Raw genomic sequence first — 25,449 nt, forward strand, 5'->3', positions numbered from 1 at the left:
GGTTGGGAAAGTTCCACATGCTGCGCAGTGTGGCGAAGAAAAAAAAAAAATCAGTGTAGCCATGTATATACATCTTTGCAATGTGTGAATATATCTGTGAGATAGATTACTAGATGTTATCTCCTTGATATTAATAAATACATATAACTTTTATGAGTATAACATGATTTTTTCCCCCACTCCTTTAGAAAGAAGCCTAAGAAGAAAGAAAATGAGACTGGATGTAGAAGGTCAATGCGATTACTAAAAGTTGATCCTTCAGGAGTTTCATTACCCGCAACTCCAACCCAGCCAATAGTAGTAGCAGATGAAAATGTAAGAAAGAGTGCAAATACAATATATTAACCAATAAAATACTCAAAAATTTGAAGTGTTTGAAAGTAGAGTAAAAAGTCATTAAATTATGTTTAATTTGTGCATCATTAATTTAATACTTGGCTGTTGTATGGTTTAATGAGTAAGATTTCAAACTCATAAGAGACTGGCTTGGATTCTATATTTCTGCAGACTTACCCTGTGTGGGATTGTGGGTAAATTCCTTAGTCTTTCTGAGCCCCAGTTTCCCCATTTTTTTTTTTTTGCGGTACGCGGGCCTCTCACTGTTGTGGCCTCTCCCGTTGCTAAGCACAGGCTCCGGGTGAGCAGGCTCAGCGGCCATGGCTCACGGGCCTAGCCGCTCCGCAGCATATGGGATCTTCCCGGACCGGGGCACGAACCCTTGTCACCTGCATTGGCAGGTGGACTCTCAACCACTGCACCACCAGGGAAGCCCTCCCCATTTTTAAAATGGCAACAATAGCAGAAACCTCTCAAAGAGGTGTTGTGAGGGATAAATGAAATAGTATCTATAAAGTTTCCTACATTTATATTAAGGACTTAGTAAGCAATAAATGGTAGTTATTAATATTATTAGTAATAAATAATATATGTCAGTAGTGATGGGGTTCTCTTACTGTAGTTTAATTTTACGCTATCAGTGAGTGGAAAGAGTTTTATTTAGCAAATTTATTGTCTAAATAAGATTATGAGTATATTTTTTATTCAGGAGCACCTACTGGTTTTTTATTTTTTTATTGCACCTACTGTTTTTAATACTTTGTATGTAAGTGCTTAATTATAAATTGGAAGATTAGCCTAGTGCTTTGAGAGCTAATTGCAAATTAAGTTACTAGGGGAAGAGTAGCTTTCAAATTTTTTTGAAGCCTCCATCCATCCATGATAAGAAATACATTTACATTGAACCCGTTCCACACACACACACACACACCTGAAACAAAACTTTTGTGAAATGATACTTATCCTTACTACATGTGATACACTTTTGTATTTCCTAGTCTGTTCTTTTCTCAGTCACTAAAACACACTGTTCGTTGTAATGTATTAAAATGATTTCATGACCTATGGGTTACAACCTGTGATTTAAAAAACACTGACATACAGTAAGAGAAAGACAAATATCATATGGTATCACTTAATATGTGGAATCTAAAATATGGCACAAATGAACCTATCTACAAAACAGAAACTCACAGAAATAGAGAACAGACTTGTGGATGCCGGGTGAGGGGGGCAGTGGGGGAGGGAAGGACTGGGAGTTTGGGATTAGCAGATGTAAACTATTATATACAGGATGGGTAAACAAGGTCCTACTGTATAGCACAGGGAACTATATTCAGTATCCTGTGATAAACCATAATGGAAAAGAATATGAAAAAAGAATGTCTGTGTATAACTGAGTCACTTTGCTGTATAGCAGAGATGGACACAACATTGTAAATCAACTATGCTTCAGTTAAAAAAATAAAAAATAAAAAACACATAGAGTAATAACTTTGAGGTATGAAATTGAACTGATCTGAATCAATTCCCAGGTACTGGCAGTGTAACTTTGGACAAATTAACTTCTCTAAGTTTCATTCCACTGTCTTTATAATGTGATATCTCATTCACTGGATTATTAAGGGGATTAAATGAGATAATACATGTTATTACTTTACAGGATACTTGGCATTCATTCATTGAACAACTGTTTTTGAATGCTAACTATGTGTCACCACTGTTGTTGGTATTGAAAGTAAAGTAGTAAGAAATCTTACGCTTACATTCTAGGGCAGAGCGACAACCAACTTTTTTTTCTTATTTTTTATAACAGCCTTTGTTACCTCCTGGGCCTTTAGAAATGACTTCTGAAAATCGAGATGATAACAGTGAACTATTTAAAGGATTTCTGCAGACTTGGGCAGAAGTGAGCAAGGTGTCACTTGGGAGGGTAAGCCCAAGCTTTTAGAATCATCTGTTAAGCAAATTTTAGTACATATATTAACTTAGTGCTTTGGTTTCTCCCATTGTTTCAGACAAGAAGTAAAAACACTGAGAAGGAGTTATCTAGCATTAAAAGGTGAGTTAAAATTCCTTGCCTTTGTTTTACATTTTCTGGGATCTTTATAACTTAAAGACTATACCATTACAGGAAATTTGAAAGAGGTGAGAAAAATTATCCATCGTATTTCTACCCTAACAACTGTTGTTTTTGTATATTTCCTTTCGTGTATCACCATATGCAATAAGCTTCATGAATGCATGGATTTTGTCTCAATAACCAGAAAAGTGCATTTCACATAGTATATATTCATTCAGTGTTTAATAAATGAGTGATATCACATACATTTTTACTTTTTTATGTTCTAATATATGTACAGTTTTGCATTATGCTTTTCTATTAACACTGTGGCTGCATGTTACTAGAGTCTTTAAATTTATTGAATAATTGCATAATATTTGATTTAGCAGGTAGAATTTACTTAACCTCCTCTTACTCCCTTGGTATTTGAAATTGTTTTCTATTTAGTTTTGATTGTTTGTATGTGTGTTTGTTGAAATTTATATTGTGATAGTGGATTATTTCCTTAGGATAGATTCCAGAAGTGAGATTAATGTGTCAAATATTATGGACATTTTCATGGCTTTTAGGAAATGCCGGATTGTTTTCCAAAATCTTTTTTAAAAATTTCTGAAAATCTTAAATGAATTTACTCTGCTGTTAGCAATATATATGAATGTATGTTTAACTATAGCCTCTTAGCTTTTATAAGTGAAAAATAGTACCCCATTGTTTAGTTTGATTTCCTTGGTTGACAGGAAGTTGAATATTTTCCCACATTTACTAATTGTGATTTTACTTTTCGAATCATCTTTTACTTGTTTTGACTACTGAGTTTGGTTTTACTTCTAAAATTTAACTTTTTAATCTTCTCAGCTACAAAGCCAATTTAAATGGCATGATCATTAGTGAAGATACTGTTTATAAAGTTACCAAAGGCCCAATATTCTCAATGGCTCTCCACCCATCAGAAATTAGAACTTTGGTGGCAGCTGGGGCCAGATCTGGACAAGTTGGGCTTTGGGATTTGGTAAGTTATTATTAATTGTTTTGAAGATATTAACATTTGAAGCAAATAGTCTGCGAAAGAATAGCCTAGAGCCATGTGTTTCTAGATGTTACTTGAGATTTATAGTTTTGTGCTTTGTGATTCCAAATTTTAGAAACCTAGAGGAATTTAAATTTGCTTTGTAGAACTTTAACATTTTTAGCTTGAATATCTTTAGTCATCTGGGCATAAATTCCTGCCAGGAAAGTTTATTACAACTTTAAATGTGTATATGAAAAGATCATACAAAGTTCTTAGGTTTCTAATTATGTTTAAAATATAGTTTCCAAGCTGGATCAAAATATCTTCCCAAGGATCTTCTTAGGATGATCCTAATAATTTTTTTTTTAATTAATTTAGTTTTTGTCTATTTATTTTTGGCTGCATTGGGTCTTCATTGCTGCATGTGGGCTTTCTCTAGTTGCAGCGAGCGGGGGCTACTCTTCATTGCGGTGCGCGGGCTTCTCATGGTGGTGGCTTCTCTTGTTGCAGAGCATGGGCTCTAGGCACGCAGGCTCAGTAGTTGTGGCACATGGGCTCAGTAGTTGTGGCTCACGGGCTCTAGAGCGCAGGCTCAGTAGTTGTGGCGCATGGGCTTAGTTGCTCTGCGGCATGTGGGATCTTCCCGGACCAGGGCTCGAACCTGTGTCCCCTGCATTGGCAGGTGGATTCTTAACCACTGCACCACCAGGGAAGCCCCCTAGTCATTTTTTGATGAGTTAGAAACAGATATTGAATTTCATTCATTGTACATATAATAATGCATTGATTGCTTTCAGTGTTTACTGAATTGAAAAAAGCCGAGTTAATGTTCTCTGAACTTAGTTTTTAATTGGGGAAGTAGAACAAAGACCTGAAAAATGCCATAAGGACAATTAATAGAGATGGAGAAATCATGGTGACTTGCAGTGGTTTGGGGTTAATAAATAAAATGGATTTTGTAAGTGAGAAGAGAAGAAATGAAAACCAAATTCTCTCTTATTTTGGGAGCATAGGTTCTCCCTTATTTTGATAAAATGTGAGTGGGGTAGGAGGTGAAAGGATTTGGTAAAGAAAACAGAAGCAGAGAAGTGGGAAGAGGACCAGAAATGGTATAAGGTTGTATAAGCTAAGAGATGAATTTCAAGCATCGGAGTTTGACAGGGCTTTTTTTTTTAGATGAGTTACAAAGAATGGGAACAGAAAAAGGGCCATTAGTTTTGAAAATAAGGTATCATAAGTGAGCTGAGAGAATAGCTTCAACAATAAGGTAAGAAAGGAACACAGACTTTAGGAGATTAAAAAAAGTATGGGGTGGAAGAAGAAATGGAAGCAATGGATAGACTATTTGTTGAAGAACTTAGAAAAGGAAAAATAGAGAATTAGCATAGTCAAGTGAAGATCTTTTCAGGGTGTGTTGAAGATATGTAGGAAAGTCCCTTTGTCATGTCTTTTCTGGTGACTCCAAAAATCTGTATTATTGGGTGTCTGTAGTCCAATATTTTTATCAACTTTCTAATTTTTCAGGACACCTGGCTATCTCATTAACAGACTGAGCGAGTCTAAAACCATTATCTTGGCTATCCTGTGCTCACTCCGAAACTCCCCTCGTTTTTTTAAAAAAAGTTTAGCGTTATTGAGGTATAATTAACATTTTATAAAATCTACACATTTAAAATGTACAGTTTAATGATTTTTAATAAGTTTATTGAGTTGTGTAAATATCACCATAATTCAGTTTTAGAACATTTTCATCATTCCTATAAGATTCCTCGTGGCTACTTACATTTAATCCCTGTTTCTACTCTTATCCCCAGGCAAATCTCCACAAATTTGCACTTTTTGGACATTTCATATAAATAGAATCATAAAATATGTGGTCTTTTATATTGGCATTTTTCTTTTAGCATAGTTTTTTTTAAACTAATTAATTTATTTATTTTGGCTGCATTGGGTCTTAGTTGAAGCATGTGGGGTCTTTGTTGAGGCATGCGGGATCTTTTGTTGAGGCGTGCAGGATCTTTCATTGAGGCGTGGGCTTTTTGTTGTGGCGCGCAGGCTTCTCTCTAGTTGTGGCATGTGGGTTTTTCTCTAGTTGTGGTGTGCAGGCTCCAGGGCTCGTGGGCTCTGTAGTTGTGGCACGTGGACTTAGTTGCCCCACAGCATGTGGGATCTTAGTTCCCCAACCAGAGATTGAACCTGTGTCCCCTGCATTGGGAGGTGGATTCTTTGCCACCGGACCACCAGGGAAGTCCCTCTTTTAGCATAGTTTTAAGGTTTATCTGTTTTATAGCCTCTATCAGCACCTCATTCTTTTTTTATTGCTGAATAGTATTCCATTGTTTGATTTTACCACATTTTGTTTATCCATTCATCATTTGACAGACATTTGGGTTGTTTCCACTTTTTGGCTATTCTGAATAATTCTACTATGAACATTTGTGTACACATTTTTGTGTAGGTCTGTGTTTTCATTTCTCTTGGGTAGGTATCTGGGAGTAGAATTGCTAGGTCATATGGTAACTGGTTAACATTTGAGGAACTGTCAGCCTGCTTTCCAAAGTGGCTGCATCATTTTCTATTCCTACCAGCAATGTATGAGGGTTCAAATTTTTTTACATGCTCACCAACATTTATTATTATCTGTCTTTTCGATTATAGCCTTTCAAGTGGGTGGTATCTTCCTAGTGAAGTTGTATCTCCATGTGGTTTTGATTTGCATTTCTCTAATGACTAATGATGTTGAGAATCTTTTCCTGCCATTTGGATATCTTTGGCGAAATGTCTATTCAAATCTTTTGTCAATTTTTTATTGGGTTGTTTGTCTTCTTGTTGAGTTGTAAGAGTTCTTTGTATATTCTAGATACACATCCTTATCAGATATGTGATTTGCAAATATTTCTTCTTTTCATCTTCTTAATGCTATCTTTTGAAGTGCAAATTTTTGAATTTTGGTGATGTCCGATTCATCAAACTTTTAATGGACTGTGTTTTTGGTGTCATATCTAAGAAATCTTTTGTGTAACCCAAAGTCTTAAAGATTTTCTCCTGTGTTTTTTTGTAAAAATTTTATAGTTTCAGCTTTCACATTTAGTTCACTGATCCATCTTGAATTGTTCTTTTTGAATTATTTTTGTATATGCTGTAAGGTAAGGGCCCAAGTTCATCTTTTTGTATGTGTATATCCAGTTGTCCCAGCACTATTTGTTGAAAAGACTTTTACCTCATTGTATTGTCTTGGCAGTCCCTCAGTTTTCCTCTTAACCTTCTGTCAGATTCCTAGTCTCACCTAAGGATCAAAAGATGAGCTGTCATTTATTCGGTCACCCCACCCATTCATTCATTCCACACTTATTAAGTATTTTGTGCTAAGTACTCTTTTTTTTAATAAATTTATTTCTATATTTATTTTTTGGCTGTGTTAGGTCTTTATTTTTTGGCTGTATCAGGTCAAGCCTGCGTGTGGGCTTTCTCTAGTTGCGGCGAGCAGGGGCTACTATTTGTTGCGGTGCGCAGGCTTCTCATTGCGGTGGCTTCTCTTGTGGAGTACGGGCTCTAGGTGTGTAGTCTTCAGTAGTTGTGGCACGCAGGCTCAGTAGTTGTGGCTCACAGGCTCTAGAGCACAGGCTCAGTAGTTGTGGTGCATGGGCTTAGTTGCTCCGCGGCATGTGGGATCTTCCCGGACCAGGGCTCAAACCTGTGTCCCCTGCATTGGCAGGCAGATTCTTAACCACTGAGCCACCAGGGAAGTCCCCTAAGTACTATTCTAATGACTCCCCATCCATATTTGTGAGGAAGGATTTTCTCTGTCCTTATGGAGTTTAGAATTTAGTGGCAAAAGCAGCATGAATGAAATAATTACGTGTTTGATAAGTGGAGTGAATTATATACTATGATTAATGGAGTGGAGGAAAAGTAGTGTTATAAAAACACATAACAGGGGAACTGGGCTGATTTTGAGGATCAGGGAAGGCTTCCCTGAGGAAGTGAGAATTGAGTTGAGATTTGAAAGCTAAGTAGGAGTAAGCCAAGCAAAGAAAGGGAAAAGAGCATTTCACACAAGAGGAACAGCATGTCAAGGACCTTAGGCAGGAGGATGCCGGCTTGATACATTTAAGGACCTGAAGAATGCCTCTGAAAGAATGCCTCTGTGGCTAGAGCATAAACAGCAGAGGCATAAACGGAAGGGATGAGTGGAATAGGGGGAAGCTGTACAGGTGGGTAGAGGTCAGATGTATAGCTTTATACATAAAGCCTCTGTAACAACTTCCTACAAAACAAACATTGAATACTATTTTCATTTTTCACCTTTTCTCACAAAAGCAAAAATCTTCTTTGGATTCCCTTCAGTTAGCAAAAATAGGTACTAATATAGGTGTTTTGTAAGAGCAAAGTGGCATAAAGTGAACTTTTGAAAAGTGGGGGATACATGTATTTATTTTTAAATTAATTAAAACAGAAAATTCAGTTCTTCAGTTACACCAGGCACATTTCAAGTGCTTAATAGCCACACATGACTAGTGGATACCATATTGGACAGTGCATACATAAAACATTTTTGTCATCTCAGAAAATTCTTTTGGACAGTGCTGCTGTGGAGCAAGCTAATATCAACATTAATTTGGTAAAATAAGACTCAAAGATAAGGTGATAAAACAACAGAATGAAATGAAAAAGGAGACTGTAGAACTAAGGAAACAAATTGAAGATCAGTGAAACTAATAAATTAGACAAAAGGAACAGAATAGACATGGCTGAAAATGAAATTATAGATATTAAAGGAAATATCTGAGGTAATCTCAAACACAGATGAAAAAAGTTTTATGAGAAAAGCCAATAGAAAAGGAAAGCCAGGACTTCCCTGGTGGCGCAGTGGTTAAGAATCTGCCTGCCAATTCAGTGGACACGGGTTCAATCCCTGGTCCAGGAAGATCCCACATGCCGTGGAGCAATGAAGCCCGTGTGCCACAACTACTGAGCCTGCACTCTAGAGCCCATGAGCCACAACTACTGAAGCCTGTGTGCCACAACTACTGAAGCCCATGTTCCTAGAGCCTGTGCTCCACAACAAGAGAAGCCACTGCAATGAGAAGCCCACGCACCACAACGAAGAGTAGCCCCCACTTGCCATGACTAGAGAAAGCCCGTGTGCAGTAGCAAGACCCAAGGCAGCCAAAGATAGATAGATAGATAAATAAATAAATTCATTTAAAAAAAAAAAAGGAAAGGAAAGCCAGTCAAAGATGACCCAACAAATGTAACAGAAAATATATTCAAAGAGAACTTTTCTGAAAAGACAGAATTGGATTGACAGATTTGAGTGTGTATGCCATGTTCTAGGAAGATTTGGACTTAAATGATAAAGAATTCTTTAGGCAGGAAAAACAAATTATATTCAAGGGGAAAAGCCAGGTTTGCCTCAGTTTTCTACAGCAACATTTCATGTAATGTCTACAAAGTTCTGAGAGAAGGAAGTGTGGCCTGGAATACAGACCCAGCCCAAGATATTATTCTAATGTAAAGACAGCAGGTAGGTCTTTTCACATCTGAAAAAACTCAAGAAATTGAAGACCTGTGAGTTCATCTGGAAAAAACTGCTTGATAGCAAATCTTGGCCCGTTGAAAGTAAATCAAAATTAAGGATTCAGGAATGGAGAAGCTTGACAGAAAAATTGATGATGAGTATTGAATCCATTTAAATACAGAACTGGGACTTCCCTGGTCCAGTGGTAAAGAATCTGCCTTCCAATGCAGGGGACGTGGGTTCGATCCCTGGTTGGGGAGCTAAGATCCCACATGCTGTGGGGCAACTAAGCCCGCGGGCCTCAACTAGAGAGCCTGCGTGCCGCAAACTACAGAGCCCACGCACCACAACTAGAGAGAGAGAACCCGCACGCCACAACCAGAGAGAAACCCGCGTGCCACAATGAAGAGCCTGTGTGCTGCAATGAAAGATCCCACTTGCTGCAATCAAGATCCCATGTGCCACAACTATGACCTGACGCAGCCAAAAATAAATGAAATAAATAAATAAATATTTAAATACAGAACTAATATTAAACAGCCATATGAATTATGGTTACAGAACTGGATATGAATGTTGTTAACCTGGAAAAAACAAAATATAGAGATGGAGAAAGGGGAGATTGGAGGAGGAGTGAGAATAATGTTCTCAGTCAATAGAAATTGTCTAAAATTGAGACATACATAGTTAAATAAAAAAGCGTAATGACTAAAACTGCTTTATATTTTCTACTTTTTCCTTCTTAGGAGATAGCTCTTGTAAAGAAATACTCGAAGTTCAAAAATTCCTTCAGCTTGATTTTCTTTTATTATTTTAAAGTATAGTTAAAATTTTTTTATATTTATTTATGGCTGCATTAGGTCTTCATTGGTGTGCGTGGGCTTTCTCTAGTTGTGGTGAGCGGGGGCTACTCTTCATTGTGGTGCGTGGGCTTCTTATTGTGGTTGCTTCACTTGTTGCAGAGCGTGGGCTCTAGGCATGTGGGCTTCAGTAGTTGTCGCACACGGGCTCAGTAGTTGTGGCTTGAGGGCTCTAGAGTGCAGGCTCAGTAGTTCTGGCACATGGGCTTAGTTGCTCCACAGCATGTGGGATCTTCCTGGACCAGGGCTTGAATCCGTGTCCCCTGCATTGGCAAGTGGATTCTTAACCACTGCACCACCAGGGAAGCCCCTAAAGTATAGTTAAATTTAATACTACTTAAAGTGGCCTTTTTTTTTTCTCTAAATTTCTTCTCTGTCCTTCTATCTGTATAAGTAAGTACTTGTAAAGACATCTTTAATGATCACTTAGTATTTTAATGATAATTTTGGTCAATTTTGGGTTTTCAATGGTTTTTCAAAACTTTTGTCTTTGTATATTTCTCTGTATATTTGTTTGAGTTCCTTATAACAATGGAGAGTTTTGTTTTTCTAAAAAATATATGCTATAGACAAATATGCCAAAATGTTAACAGTGGTTAACTCTGGGTAGGAGGAGGAGTTTGTGTGATTGTAATTTTTTTCCTTCCTTCTCTTTTCATGTTTCTTTATTTTCTTTAAATTTTTTTCTCTTTATTTAAAAACTAAAATAAAAAAGACGAAAACAAAAGTGTTTGAGTATTTCAGAGCCGACTAAGCTAGATTTAGAGATGAAAGTTTTTCTGGTTCATAATATGACATACCGCATAAGAATATAACATCAAAATCCAAAAAATGATGATTTCGGAGTTGTTAATCCAGTTGTGGAAACGATAATCCTTAGAAGTAGTAATATCACTACTGAAATTCAAGTACATGTATTTTTAAAAATAAATTTATTTATTTATTTATTTTTGGCTGTTATTTATTTATTTATATTTGGTTGGGTCTTCGTTGCTGTGCATGGGCTTCTCGTTGCGGTGGCTTCTCTTGTGTAGTACGGGCTCTAAGCTCGTGGACTTCAGTAGTTGTGGCATGTGGGCTTACTAGTTGTGCCTCGCAGGCTCAGTAGTTGTGGTTTGCAGGCTCTAGAGCGCAGGCTCAGTAGTTGTGGCACATGAGCTTAGTTTCTCTGCGGCATGTGGAATCTTCTCAGACCAGGGCTGAAACCCATGTGCCCTGCATTGGCAGGTAGATTCTTTTTTTTTTTTTTTTTTTTAACATCTTTATTGGGGTATAATTGCTTTACAATGGTGTGTTAGTTTCTGCTTTATAACAAAGTGAATCAGTCATACGGCAGGTAGATTCTTAACCACTGTGCCACCAGGGAAGTCCCTCAAGCACATGCATTTTTCATGGGCCATTTAGGGGTTAAAATATTTTTAAAACTATCATTTTGTGCCAGGACCAAACACCTTATGAAAATTGAGCTGAGAATGACATACTCGTATAGAAGCACACTTAGCAAGCAAAGTGGGAGTGGTATTGATGGAAGTTTTGGTAGTAAGGAATTATCCTGCATGTGAAATAAAAGTAAATTTCACATTTCCTGAGAATTTTATGAACTGAAGTCATTATAAGCAGTAATTTTTTTCCCTCTGTATTATGAAAAACTAGTTGGCTAGTTGCAAAAAGCTGGAAACTATTAAAATAAATGTGACTTAATTTTGTTGGATTGAAAATTAGGAAAAAGTAACTTAGTGAGAGTCTAAAGTTTCTAGTTCTGACTTTCTGAGTGGGAAGGTGAGTACAATTATAGACTAAGACTGAATATAATACAAGCAAATAGTTTAATGACATAATGATGTAGAAAATATTACTGCTTTTCACCAGTTTTTGTCTCTCTCCCCACCCCCCAACTCTGTTCCAGACTCACCAACCTAAAGAAGATGGAGTTTATATTTTTCAACCCCATAGTCAACCAGTTAGCTGTCTTTACTTCTCGCCTGCCAATCCAGCTCACCTGCTGTCACTGAGCTATGATGGCACATTACGCTGTGGGGATTTTTCCAGAGCTGTTTTTGAGGAGGTAAATGTTAATATGTTTGCATATGGACCTCAGGTGATATTCTGGATTCCTTATGAAATGCCACATGAATGATTATATTATACCATCAAACTGGGTGAGATGGTGTAGAATAGGGACTTTAGAACTACACTGCCTAAATTCAAATCCCATCTGTTACTATTTGTGTGAACTCGGTAAGTTGCATAACCTCTTTGTGCTTCAATTTCCTTAGTTTTGAAATGGAATGGTAATAGTATCTACCTTATAGGATTGTCATGAGGATTAAATGAGTTAATGTAGATAAAGCATTTACTTAAAACAGAGCCTGGTACATAGTAAGTTTTTGCTCTTATTTTTTATTTTTGCAGAAAGCTTTTAAATAAAATAACTTATTCTTCTATTTTAAGGCTTAAAACTTGTCCTCTTTTATTCAGGAAAAAATATTGGAATATTATTATACTTTTGTTCATTATTTCTAGCCTTGGCAGATATGAATTTTGTGGGGATGAGTCTTAGTCTTTGTGGGGATGACAAAAAAGACTAGAGAAATTCATCATATAACAGTACTATAATACATTGTCCAAAACTTTTGGCCAGTAATATAACACAGAAACTATAAAATTTGGTTTTTTGTCTTCTAGCTAAGATTTATCATCTCTTATATGCCATGTATAGCTGATGGTAGAGAGATTAGCTCAGCTGTTTTTATCTGGTGAAGTTAGAATGAAAAACTGCCATTCGATGTCATATAATTGTACTCTGGCAAGAAATGGACACCTAAGCGGGTTCATTCAGAACATCTTAGGCCAGGTTTATTCATAGCCACCTATTGAGGATAAGGTCTTTTCCTGGGCTAGTCTAACCCCTGCAAGGTAAGATGAAGTTGAAGTTTAAGAATAGTTGAAAGATGTTGGTCTCATACTCGTGACCGTCCATCCTCCCAGAGATAGCCTACCAAGTTAACCAGACTACTTACCCCTTGGAGGTTTTCAAATTGGTTTGATCTCTGGTTGGGTAGGCCAGAAGCTTCCAAAGGCCTGAGGAATCCTCACAATATTGGATCCCAGTGATTACATTTTGGTTTACTACTTAAATATCTACTACTTAATGTTACAACAAACATATTTCAAGTGAGCTTTCAGATTTGCTTAACCATATCAGATTTCCTCATTAAGAGAATTCCTACAAATCAAACTCTTTTTTTATATGGATTTTAATCTTTGTGAAATTTAGGGTGGTTTAGATGTAGGTTTTCATTCTTTAGCTTATTTCGAATGGGACTTTTAAAGTTTTTAGAGGTCCTCAGTATAAGAGCATTTTATATGTGATAGACAATGAAGAAAACAGGGTATCATCACTGATTATGGCTTATCATCATAAATACTAATTGATGATCTAATTTTATGCCTTAATTTTTTTATGTAAGCCAGTATTCAAAGTGAACGCATTCTGTCTTTGTAATTATTTTAATATTCTATGTATAGATGATTCATAATTACTTATAAAAGAGTTTTTAACTAATTATTTTAATAGCTATAGTATAATACGTAACTGCTTTTGTTCTTCACTGAACTCCTAAAATGATCTTTCTTACAGTTGGGAAGGCTTTTTCTCTCTTCTTGAGAGCTAATAGTTTTTGAGTTTTCTTTTAAAAATGAGGATGTTTAATTTCTTTTAAGTCTGTTTTTAACCATATGAAAAAAAGACTTTTCAAGACTGTTAATGTGTTGCTGGTCAGACTTGATTTCCTAATTACTGACAATTAGAAGAAACAGTTTCTTTTTTTACTGGTGTCTTTGCTTTTTTTTTCTTTTAATTTCTATTTTTACCTTTTAAAAATTGGTTTTTAAGAGCAACATTGATATTTAAAATCCTTACTGGAAATGGATGGGCTGTTAATCATGGATTAAATGAAATAATTTTTGTGAAAAGTCCTCTTTAAACTGTTTAATGGTAGCACTTTGGTTATTAATGCATACCATATAGTTATGTATGCAAGTCACATTCTGTTTTGTATTTGTTTATATTCTTACAGGAAGGTTTGAGTTTGAAATTTGAAGGTACATCTATGTTTTATCAGCCACTTAATAGTAACTGATTGTACTTATTTATTTATTTATTTTTTTGCGGTAAGCGGGCCTCTCACTGTTGTGGCCTCTCCCGTTGCGGAGCACAGGCTCCGGACGTGCAGGCTCAGCGGCCATGGCTCACGGGCCCAGCTGCTCCGCGGCATGTGGGATCTTCCCAGACTGGAGCACGAACCCGTGTCCGCTGCATCGGCAGGCGGACTCTCAACCACTGCACCACCAGGGAAGCCCTGTACTTATTTTTTAATACAACTTTGTTGAGATATATAATTCACATACCATTCAATTCACCCATTTAAAGTGTAAAATCCAGTGGTTTTTAGTGTATTTATAGGGTTGTGAAACTGTTACCACAATCTAATTTTAGAATACTTATCACCTCCAAAAGAAACCCCTTGCTTATCAAGTACTCCCGATTTCCCCTTTCGCCTTAGAAAACCACTAATCTACTTTCTGTCTCTACATATTTCCCTGTTCTGGACATTTCATATAAAAGGAATCATACAGTTTATAGTCTTTTGTGACTGGCTTCTATACTTATCGAAATGTTTTCAAGGTTCATGCATGTTGTAGAATGTGTCAGTACTTCATTCTTTAGTGGCTGAATAGTATTCCCTTGTGTGGCTGTACCACATTTTACACATCCATTGATTAGTTGATGAACAATTGTGTTGTTTCCATTTTTAACTATTACGAATAATGCCATTATGAACATTCATACACAAGTTTTGTGTGCTTTCATTTCTCTTGGGTATACACCTAGGAGTGTAATTGCTGGGTCATATGGTAACTCTATGTTTAACATTCTGATGAACTGCCAAGCGGTTTCCCAAACTGGCTTCACTGTTGTACATACTCATCAGCAGTATGTGAGGGTTCCCATTTCTCCACATCTTTTCCAACGCTTGTTGTTGGTGGTGAGTATAGCCAACCTTGTGGGTATGAAGTGGTATCTCATTGTGGTTTTGACTTGCGTTTCCCTAATGATTAATGATGCTGAGCATGTTCATCTGCTTATTGGCCATTTGTAATTATTTAGAGAAATTTGGATCTTTTGCCTACTTTTTAATTGGGTTATCTGTGTTTTCAGTATTGAGTTGTAAGAGTTATCCACTTATTTATTTTTTTAAAAGTCAGGTTTATTGAGGTATACAGTACATATTGTAAAATGTACCTTTGTTAGGTGTGCAGTTTTATAAGTTTTGGCAAATTGTATATACCTGTTTAACCACCACTGCAATCAAGACATAAAAAATTTCCATCACCTGGAAAAATTACCTCATGACCCTTTGTAGTCAGTCCTCTCCCCGTTCTTGAAGCCCCTGGCAACCACTGATGTGATTACTGTCCCTATAATTTTGCCTGTTCTAGAATGTCAAGTAAATGGAATCAAATGGTGTGTAGCTTTTTGTGTCTGGCTTTATTTACCTAGCATAATGTTTTTAAGATTCATCCATGATATTGCATGTATCAGTAATTTGCTTCTGATACTACTGATTGAACAATTACCTTGTGTTAGGTACTAACCTGAGTGTGCTTTATGTATATTATTAAGCCTAATAACACCCTATGAAATAGGTAACGTTCTCCCCATTTAACAGTTGAAAAAACTGAGGTAAAGAGGTTTATTAGCTTGCTGAAGGACATAAAAGGCAGAACTAGAATTTGCACTTGAGTCTCTCTGACTCCAGATCCCCTGCACTTAACCATTTTAATATAATGACTGAATACTTCAAGTTTCATTTGTGTATATTGGGCTTTTTTTGGTATAGGGGTTGGGATACCTTTGGTGTATTTATTTGTTAATCTCAGTTTATAGTAATATTGTTATTAAAACTAAAAGTCAGTAGCAATTCATGATTAAGTGATAAGAATTGTGGTAATTCTCTCTTACTTGAGTACTGACACATTCTACAACATTTATTTTTTATTCCTTATATGTGTGAGCCCTGAGCCCAAAGTAACAACACTGTGGATTGTAAGTGATTAAAAAGTTATAACAATAATACATGCTCATGATAAAATATTTACAGTAGGGGACTTCTTTGGTGGTCCAGTGATTAAGAATCCACCTTCCAATGCAGGGGACACGGGTTTGATCCCTGGTCGGGCAACTAAGATCCCACACGCCGCAGGGCAACTAAACCTGCACGCCGCAACTAGAGAGAAGCCCGCAACAAAGACCCAGTGCAACCAAAAAACCCCCACAAACTTACAGTAAACGGGGTGTGCAAACTAAATTTGCCCTTTCCCCATTCCCACTCTCCCAAAGTAACCTTTGTATTTTTTGTGTATGCCTCCAGAAAGTACACATATACTTACAAGCATATAGATACAGATTTTTTTCTTTGCGCTAATGTGTTCACACTATATACATAGTTTTTTGCAACTTGCTTTTTTAATTTACTAGTATATCTTGGACAGTTAATAGCACAAATCTACCTCATTCTTTTTTAGCATTGCATAGTATTTCAAAGTAGAGATGTACCATCATGATTTAACCAGATCTTTTCTGGTGGACGTTTAGGTTGCTTTTTATTGCTGTTATAAGCAGTCTGGCAGCAAGCATCCTTATATATATCTTAGTGAAATTACTGGGTCAAAGGGTATGTATAAGCATTAAATATTTTGATAGATGTGTCCTGATTGCTGTAAAAATTTTGTATCTATTTACACTTCCACCAAGAGTAGGTGAGCATTCAAGCCATATACCTTGGACTTAGTTGGCAAAGTTACTTGGTATATTAAGGTATTTCAACTGGGTAAGATTCAGATTCAGTCCATTTCCTAGCAAGTTTCACAGGGTAGATCTGCATCTGAGGTTTATTGGATTTAAGAGATTTGGGATGTAGCCCTGACATGGGTGGATGGGCTGTTTGATTGCAGTCTCACAGCTGATCAGTGCCTTAGTTTCCATCTAAGGGGATTACCATTTTGCCCTATGCTTCTTGTGGGGATCATGGGAAGATAAATGAGGTTATTTGGGTTAAGTGTTTTGTTACTCTTTTAACAAAGAATTTATGCATTGGCTTTCTTTAAAAGAAGAGTGTTACATAAGTTGATTGTTACTTATATCCTTAGGTATATAGAGATGAAAGAAGTAGCTTTTCCTCCTTTGACTTCTTGGCAGAAGACGCCTCCACTTTAATAGTAGGTCACTGGGATGGAAGTATGTCACTAGTGGATAGGCGGACGCCTGGAACTTCTTGTGAGAAACTTATCAATTCTTCTTTGAGCAAAATAAGAACTGTACATGTCCACCCAGTGCATAGACAGTATTTTATCACTGCGGGATTAAGGTATGTCCTTCATGAAATTTTATGATTTAGGCCTTTTAATGTTAGGAGTAATGTTTTAGTTTGGTGGTCAGAGACTTCTGACTTTTTTTGTAATACCCACAGACCAAATAATTTTCCTTTCTACACTGATTGAGCATTTTTGTTTTTTTTTAACGTGATTATTTTTAAAATGAGAGATTCTTTTGGATTTAATAAATAGCGCAAGTGTTGAAAAAATATACATTTTTGTTTTCCTTGGCCTCATGCGTTTACTTCTAGTCTTTTGAGAAGAACGTACGTAAAAAATATAAAAGTTCCATGTGACCTATAACTTCTTGGTCTGTGTTAACTTTTTTCATGGATAGATTAGAAAACCAGCTAGAATCTTGTCTCTCTGTACCCACCTGGTTACATATATATGCTATAATTTTGAAATTTTTCTCATTTCTTACTCTATACCAGTGTTTTTAAAATTAATATAGAAGATTAGAGGGTTCTGTCTTAACTGTTCTTCAATGTAGTGAGTATTTGAGTGTCTAATTTATGTTCAGTGCTATTGTAGAGTCTTACTATGTGTACTGTGACAACACTGAGAATTATTCCTCCTGTTACAGGGATATTCATATTTATGATGCAAGGTGCCTGAATCGCAGTAGAATCAAGCCTTTGATTTCTTTGACTGAACACACAAAGAGCATCGCTTCTGCCTATTTTTCACCTCTTACTGGTAACAGAGTAGTAACCACATGTGCTGATTGTAAGCTGAGGTAAATTGGGAAGACAGAAATACTTGTTAAGGAATCTAGAGTCTGTAGTTACTGTGTTAAACAGTAGCTTTGTTGACTATTGCTCCTTATTAAATCACTAGTGTTATTGTTTCATAGTCATGTCTAGGTTCCCAAAGATCAATGACCTGTACTTAATGGCTTTTCAGCAGTTTTGGGATCTGTAGATTTCCTTGAGATTGGCAGGGAAGGTCTGTAGCTACCCTGGAGAGTGATGTCAGTCTTTGCTTTTAGCACTGAAATCAGATGAAATCAGGCTTGTGATATCTTGGAGGGGAGATAATTTTAGCAAAGGGAGAAGCTCTTACTTTGGAGATAGTGGGGTCTACCCCACAAGTGAAGTGCTGAATCAAAGTTGCAGAGCCCCAGGCCATGGGCAGGCAGAAAAGGTAGCAAAAATTGGGCTTTTATACAAACTACTGGATAAAATTTTATGGTTTTAGCTTTGATACCTTTCTATAGCTACTTCCTAAAAATGGATTTTAAAATGTAATATAAACCAATTGAACAAAAATAGAAAATAATGCCAATTAAAAAAGATGTGGAGAATGTTAATGCAATCACAAAGGAAATGATTTTGTTCTCTTCTAAAATCCCTGATTTTGCTTAACATTGCAAGCAATTCCCTGTTTATGAGAGTTTTACCTTAAGTGATTTTGGAATTTGTTCATTATTCATTCAACAAGTATCTGTTAAATGTATGCTGTGGGCCAGGCTCTAGAAAGGCACCTAATTTCTGTTTAGACCCATCTATTGGGAAGAACATGGTTTATAGTGTGCGACAGGTACCCAGTTAATTTCTAGTAAAGTGTGTAAGTATTACCAGGTAATACATTAAGAGATTTAGTCACCAGACAATGGCAGCTCAGTGTCCCCTTTCCACCCATGTAGTTTTCTTTGTCTTAAGGGCTACTTATACTTATTTGTCCCATTCCTGTTCATTTGCACTGTAGAATTTACTCTTGTTACATTAACCATTAGTGATTTGGCTTTGTAGTAATCTAATTAGTTAATAAGCTCTAGTGCCAAGAAATTTCAGTGGAATAGCTAGGCATAAGGAGAAGGGGGAGGTGGTGATGATTCGGTTAGTTTCTGTCTGCCAGGGTACCTAGTGGAGGCTTCTGGATACCTCCAGTTGCCCCACAAGAACTCCTCCCCTTGGTCACTGGACAGTCTTAGTCTCGCCAGAATCTGGAAGTGACACTATCACGCCCTCAACTGATGAGTCTCCCTTGATACATGCATACACTTTTAGGTTATTTTTGCATTTTCAGACTACATCCCTTATGTATGACTTATATTACTGTGAATCTGAATATAGAGTCTAGATTGTCACTTTAGAATGTACATTTAAGTTTGGAGTAATAATGTCTAAATAAGTAATTTCCACACTAAACTATAAGCACTGAATTTTATAATATTCTTTGTAACTTTTGTAAATATATTAGCTGAGATTTGTTAGAGCCTGATCCTATATATTTTAAGATAACAGTCATATTTCATATCATGAACCAGTGAAAACCTTGTTAAATATACTGATAATATTTCAGAAAATTATTAAGAAACAATAAAGAGTGTGCTCCTTTATTCTTGCTCTTTATTTTGTAGAATCTTTGACAGCAGCTGTATATCCTCGAAGATTCCTCTTCTCACCACCATCAGGTAGGTTTCCATGTGCCAAATAAAGTAGACCCTGGATTACTATGAGGTCTTTGTTGGAGTGCATACATTGGACATCTGATTGTCAAGGAGATGTAATAGGTCTGATTTTGTATTACATTGTTCCAGTGTTCCAGGTTGCTAGTTCCTATCCTATACAGAAGGGTTCTTGCTTCCAGGTTTCCTGTTTCTGTAAAGAGGTTCAATCTCTTTTAGTCAGTAGCTGTTCTCTGCCTCTGGGTGGTTATTTTTGGTTAAGGTGAGTGACTTTATTCCAACCTGAATTACTCATGTTACCCTATTGAGACTTACTTGCTGGTGAGGCTAGCTGAAGCTCTGTTTATTTGCACCTGTTTGTTCTGGGCTTGGAGGGCCTCTCCACCTTCCCACTTACTTTGTTTGGTTACCCTTTTTTTGCATCTGCTACTTTTAATGTATGTATTTTACATCAAACTTTATGCAATGCCTTCTTCCTAGACATACCTCTTTATTAGTATTTATGAAGTTGGGGACAGGGTGTGCAATGTATGTTGATTGTTGCTTCATGAGTTTTATACTCTATAGAGGCTATATTTAAGCATGTTTGTTTTCTTTTTCACAGAATTTCCCTCTTCATTTCCTTTTCAAACTTTATTAATTCTAGTTTATTGGTTTCTAATGCATATTTAAAAAAAATTATCTAGTGTGATGATTCACAGGTCAGTAGAGATAGGGTCATTGAGTGGCAGAGGGAAATGTGGTTCTCCATTGTTCATACTTCTTTAGTTAGAAAGGGTTGCTAATGGTGTTACAATATAAAGAATAAAAAGGCAGTGCTTTGCTTTTTGCTTTGGAGAGCAGTAAAGAGCCCCAAATATATTAAAAAAAATTTTTTTACTTTATTTTTAGTTGTGGTTATAAACGCATAAATTAACCATCATAACTATTTATATGTATACAGTGCAATAGTGTTAGGTATATTCACGTTGTTGTGCAGCAGACTTCTAGAATTTTTTTATCTTGCAAAACTGAAACTGCCCATTAAACATTAATTCCTCTTTCCCCCTTTTCCCAGACCTTGGCAACCATCTTTCTACTTTCCATTTCTATGATTTTGACTATTATAGATACTTCATATGAGTGAAATCATACAGTATTTGTCATTTTGTGACTGGTTCATTTCACTTAGCATAATGTCCTCGATGTTCATCCGTATTCTAGCATGTGACAAGATCTCCTCCTGTTTAATTTAATTTTTTAAAATTAATTTATTTTTTCCCATATTTGCCCCTAGGTTCTTCATGACCATTTCTTTTTTTCCCTTATATTCCATATATATGTGTTAGCATACGGTATTTGTTTTTCTTTTTCTGACTTACTTTACTCTGTAGGACAGACTCTAGGTATGGGAATAAATACGCAGACCTACTAGAGAATGAACTTGAGGATATGGGGAGGGGGAAGGGTAAGCTATGACAAAGTGAGAGAGTGGCATGGACATATACACACTACCAAACGTAAAACTGATAGCTAGTGGGAAGCAGCCACATAGCACAGGGAGATCAGCTCGGTGCTTTGTGACCACCTAGAGGGTTGGGATAGGGAGGGTGGGAGGGAGGGAGATGGAAGAGGGAAGAGATATGGGAACATATGTATATGTATAACTGATTCACTTTGTTATAAAGCAGAAACTAACACACCATTGTAAAGCAATTATACTCCAATAAAGATGTTAAAAAAATTAATTTATTTTTGGCTGCATTGGGTCTTCGTTGCTGTGCACAGGCTTTCTCTAGTTGAGGCGAGTCGGGGCTACTCTTCATTGCAGTGCGCGGGCTTCTCATTGCAGTGGCTTCTCTTGTTGCAGAGCATGGGCTCTAGGCGCACGGGCTTCAGTAGTTGTGTTACACGGGCTCAGTAGTTGTGGCTTGAGGGCTCTACAGCCCAGGCTCAGTGGTTGTGGCACATGGGCTTAGTTGCTCTGCGGCATGTGGGATCTTCCTGGACCAGGGATTGAACCCATGTCCCCTGCATTGGCAGGCGGATTCTAAACCACTGCGCCACCAGGGAAGTCCCTTCCTCTTTTAAAGGCTGCATAATATTCCACTGTATGTATGTGCCACATTTTCTTTATCCATTCATCTGTTGATGGACATTTTGATTGTTTCTACCTCTTGGCTATTGTGAATAATGCAGTGAACAAAATGGGTGTAAAGATATCTCTGTAAGATCCTGCTTTGAATTCTTTTGGATATATACCCAGAAGGGGGATTTTGATGGATCATCTGATAATTCTATTTTTAATTTTTTGAGGAACGTTTGTACTGTTTTTCCATAGCAGCCAAACCACTTTATATTCCAGTAGTGCACCAGGGTTCTAATTTCTCTTTATATTCATCAACACTTATTGTCTGTTCTTTTGTTAGTGATTATCCTAAGGAGGTAATATCTCATTGTGGTTTTGATTGCATTTCTCTAATGATTAGTGATGTTAAACATCTTTTCATTTGCTTGTTGGCCATTTGTGTATCTTCGTTGGAGAACTGTCTATTCAAGTCTTTTGCCCGTTTTTGAATTGCATAATTTTTGTTGTTGAGTTATAGGAATTCCTTACATATTCTGGATATTAACCCCTTATCAAACATGTGATTCGTGAATATTTTCTACCATTTTGTGGGTTGCCTTTTCACTCTGTTGATTGTTTCCTTTGATGTACAGGGTTTTTAAGTTTGATGTAGATTTGTCTGATTTTGCTTTTGTTGCCTGTGCTTTTGGTGTCATATTGAAGAAATCATTGCTAAATCCAGTGTCCTGAAACTTTCCCCCTATGTTTTCTTCTCTGTTTTACTAATAGTTTCAAGTCTTATGTTTAGGTCTTTAATCCACTTTGAGTTAATTTTTGTATATAATATAAGATTATTGTCCAACTTTATTCTTTTGAATGTGGATATCCAGTTCTCCCAGCACCATTTGTTGAAGAAACTGTCCTTTTCCCATTTTGTGGTCTTGGCACCCTTGTTGAATATCACTTGACCATGTACATGTACATTTATGGGATCTATTCTGTTCTGCTGGTCTGTAGTGTCTGTCTTTATACCAGTACCACACTGTCATGATTACTGTTGCTTTGTAGTATGTTTTGAAATCCGGAAACATGAGGGTCCCAACTTGGTTCTTTTTTTTAAATTATTTTTGGCTGCATTGGGTCTCCGTTGCTGTGCGTGGGCTTTTCTCTAGTTGCGGCGAGCAGGGGCTACTCTTCATTGTGGTGTGCGGGCTTCTCATTGCAGTGGCTTCTCTTTGTTGCGAAGCATGGGCTCTATGTGCACGGGCTTCAGTAGTTGCGGCATGCGGGCTCAGTAGTTGTGGCTTGTGGGCTTAGTTGCTCTGCGGCATTGGGGATCTTCCTGGACCAGGGCTTGAATGCGTGTCCCCTGCGTTGGCAGGTGGATTCTTAACCACTGCGCCACCAGGGAAGTCCTGTTCTTCTTTTTAAAGATTATTTTGACTGTTTGTAGTTCCTTGAGTTTCCATATCAATTTTAGGATTTTTTTTCTATCTCTGTAAAACATGCCATTGGGATTTTCATAGGGATTGCATTGATTGAATTCTATAGATCACTTTGGGTAGTATAGACATTTTAACAATATTAAGTCTTCCAGTCCACAACCACAATGTCTTTCCATTTATTTGTGTCTTCTTTGGTTTGTTTTAGTAATGTTTTGTAGTTTTCAGTATACAAAGCTTTCACATCTTTGGTTAAATTTATTCCTAAATATTTTATTCTTTTTTATGCTACTGTAAATGGGATTGTTTTCTTAATTTCCTTTCTGGATTGGTTATTCTTAATGTGTAGAAATGCAACTGATTTTTGTGTGTTGATTTTTGTATCCTGTAAATTTGCTGAAATTGTTTAAATAGTTTTTTTGTGTGTTTGTGTAGTCTTTAGTCCTACCCAGTTTTCTAGTCCTACTAAATTTACAATACTATGTTGAATAGACATGGCAAGAGTAGGCATCCTTGCCTTTTACCACATCTTACAGGAAAAGCTTTCAGTTTTTCATCATTGAGTATTATGTTAGCTGTGGGCCTTTCATATATGGCCTTTATTATGTTGAGATAGTTTTTGTCTATTCCTAGTTTGTTGAAAGGGTATTGAATTTTGTCATGAAAGGGTATTGAATTTTGTCAAATGATTTTTCTGTACTGGTTGAGAGGATCTTATGATTTTTGTCCTTCATTCTGTTAATGTGGTATATTACATTAACTGAGTTTTATATGTTGAACCATCCTTGCATCCCAGGTATAGATTCAACTTGGTCATGGTGTATAATCCTCTTAATGTGCTGTTGAATTTGGTTTGCTGGTATTTTGTTGTGAATTTTTGCATCAATATTCATTAGGAATATTAGTCTGTAGGCTTTTTTTTTTTTTTTTCTTGTAGGTTCCTTGTCTGGCTTTGGTATCAGGGTAGTGTTGGCCTCACAGAATGAATTGGGAAGTGTTCCCTCCTCTTCAGTTTTTTGGAAGAGTTTGAGGAGCACTAGTGTTAATTCTTCTTTAAATGTTAGGTAGAAATCTCCAGTGAAGCCATCTGGTCCTTGGATTTTTTAAAATTTTTTTATTTTTTTTTGCGGTATGCGGGCCTTTCACTGTTGTGGACTCTCCTGTTGTGGAGCACAGGCTCCAGACGTGCAGGCCCAGCGGCCATGACTCATGGGCCTAGCCGCTCCATGGCATGCGGGATCTTCCTGGACTGGGTTAAGAACCTGTGTCTCCTGCATCGGCAGGTGGACTCTCAACCCCTGCGCCACCAGGGAAGCCCATGTCCTGGGATTTTTTTGTTGGGAGGTTTTTGGTTATTATTTTAATCCCCTTACTAGTTATAGTTCTACTTAGATTTTCTATTTCTTCATGATTCAGTCTTGGTAAATTGTATGTGTCTGGGAATTTAAAAAAATAATTATTTTTTGGCTGTGTTGGGTCTTAGTTGCAGCACGTGGGATCTTCATTGAGGCATGTGGGATCTTTCGTTGAGGTGTGCGGACTTCTCTCTAGTTGTGGCATGCAGGCTTCTCTCTAGTTGCGGCATGTGGGTTTTCTTTTCTCTAGTTGTGGCGTGCAGACTCCAGAGTGTGTGGGCTCTGTAGTTGTGCGTGGGCTTAGTTGCCCCTCAGCATGTGGGATCTAAGTTCCCCCACCAGGGATCGAACCTGTGTCCCCTGCGTTGGAAGGCAGATTCTTTACCACCAGACCACCAGGGAAGTCCTTTGTCTGGGAATTCATTCATTTTTTCTGGATTGTCCAGTTCATTGGTGTATAATTGTCTATAGTATTATAATCCTTTTAATTTCTGTGACATCAGTTATAATATCCCATTTTCATTTCTTATTTTAGTGATTTGCATTTCCTCTCTTTTTTTTCTTAATCTAGCTAAGGGCTTGTCAATTTTGTTGATCTTTTCAAAAAACTAACTCCTAGTTTATTTTTTTCTGTTGTTTTTCTATTCTGTAATTCATTTATCTCTGCTCTAATCTTTATTATTTCCTTCCTTCTGCTGTCTTTTGGTTTTGTTTGTTCTTCTTTTTCTAGTTCCTTGAGGTGTAGTTAGATTGTTGATTTTTAGATCTTTCTTCTTTTCTAATGTTTACTGCTGTAAATTTCCCTCTTACTATTGCTTTCACAGCATCCCGTAGATTTTGGTAGGTTGTGTTTTCATTTTTATTTGTCTGCAGATATCTTCTAATTTCCCATGTGATTTCTTCTTTGAGCTCCAGATGTATTTTTAACTTTAAGGTTGTATGGAATATAAAATGATTTCAGGGT

The 25,449-nt window shown here is 36.9% G+C and overlaps 1 protein-coding gene across 3 annotated transcripts in view; it reads left to right on the forward strand.

Moving 5' to 3' along the window:
- The window catches only part of WDR76 (WD repeat domain 76), a 78,422-nt gene that overhangs the window by 35,865 nt on the left and 17,108 nt on the right, over positions 1-25,449 (forward strand). For 2 of the 3 annotated variants that reach the window (XR_003428213.1, XM_027084145.1), the window contains 8 exons: positions 189-315; positions 2,153-2,269; positions 2,355-2,398; positions 3,257-3,410; positions 11,698-11,856; positions 17,004-17,221; positions 17,815-17,967; positions 19,594-19,647. Coding sequence is in view for 2 of the 3 variants with exons in the window: in XM_027084145.1 (XP_026939946.1) it covers positions 189-315; positions 2,153-2,269; positions 2,355-2,398; positions 3,257-3,410; positions 11,698-11,856; positions 17,004-17,221; positions 17,815-17,967; positions 19,594-19,647 (1,026 nt within the window). In the remaining variant the exon portion in view is untranslated. The remainder of the gene's footprint in view (positions 1-188; positions 316-2,152; positions 2,270-2,354; positions 2,399-3,256; positions 3,411-11,697; positions 11,857-17,003; positions 17,222-17,814; positions 17,968-19,593; positions 19,648-25,449) is intronic. The other variant, XM_027084144.1, reaches the window with a different exon arrangement.

The sequence above is a fragment of the Aethalodelphis obliquidens genome, unplaced genomic scaffold, assembly GCF_003676395.1.
Source record: "Aethalodelphis obliquidens isolate GAN/ISIS:26980383/991018 unplaced genomic scaffold, ASM367639v1 scaffold51, whole genome shotgun sequence".
Taxonomy (NCBI): Eukaryota; Metazoa; Chordata; class Mammalia; order Artiodactyla; family Delphinidae; genus Aethalodelphis; species Aethalodelphis obliquidens.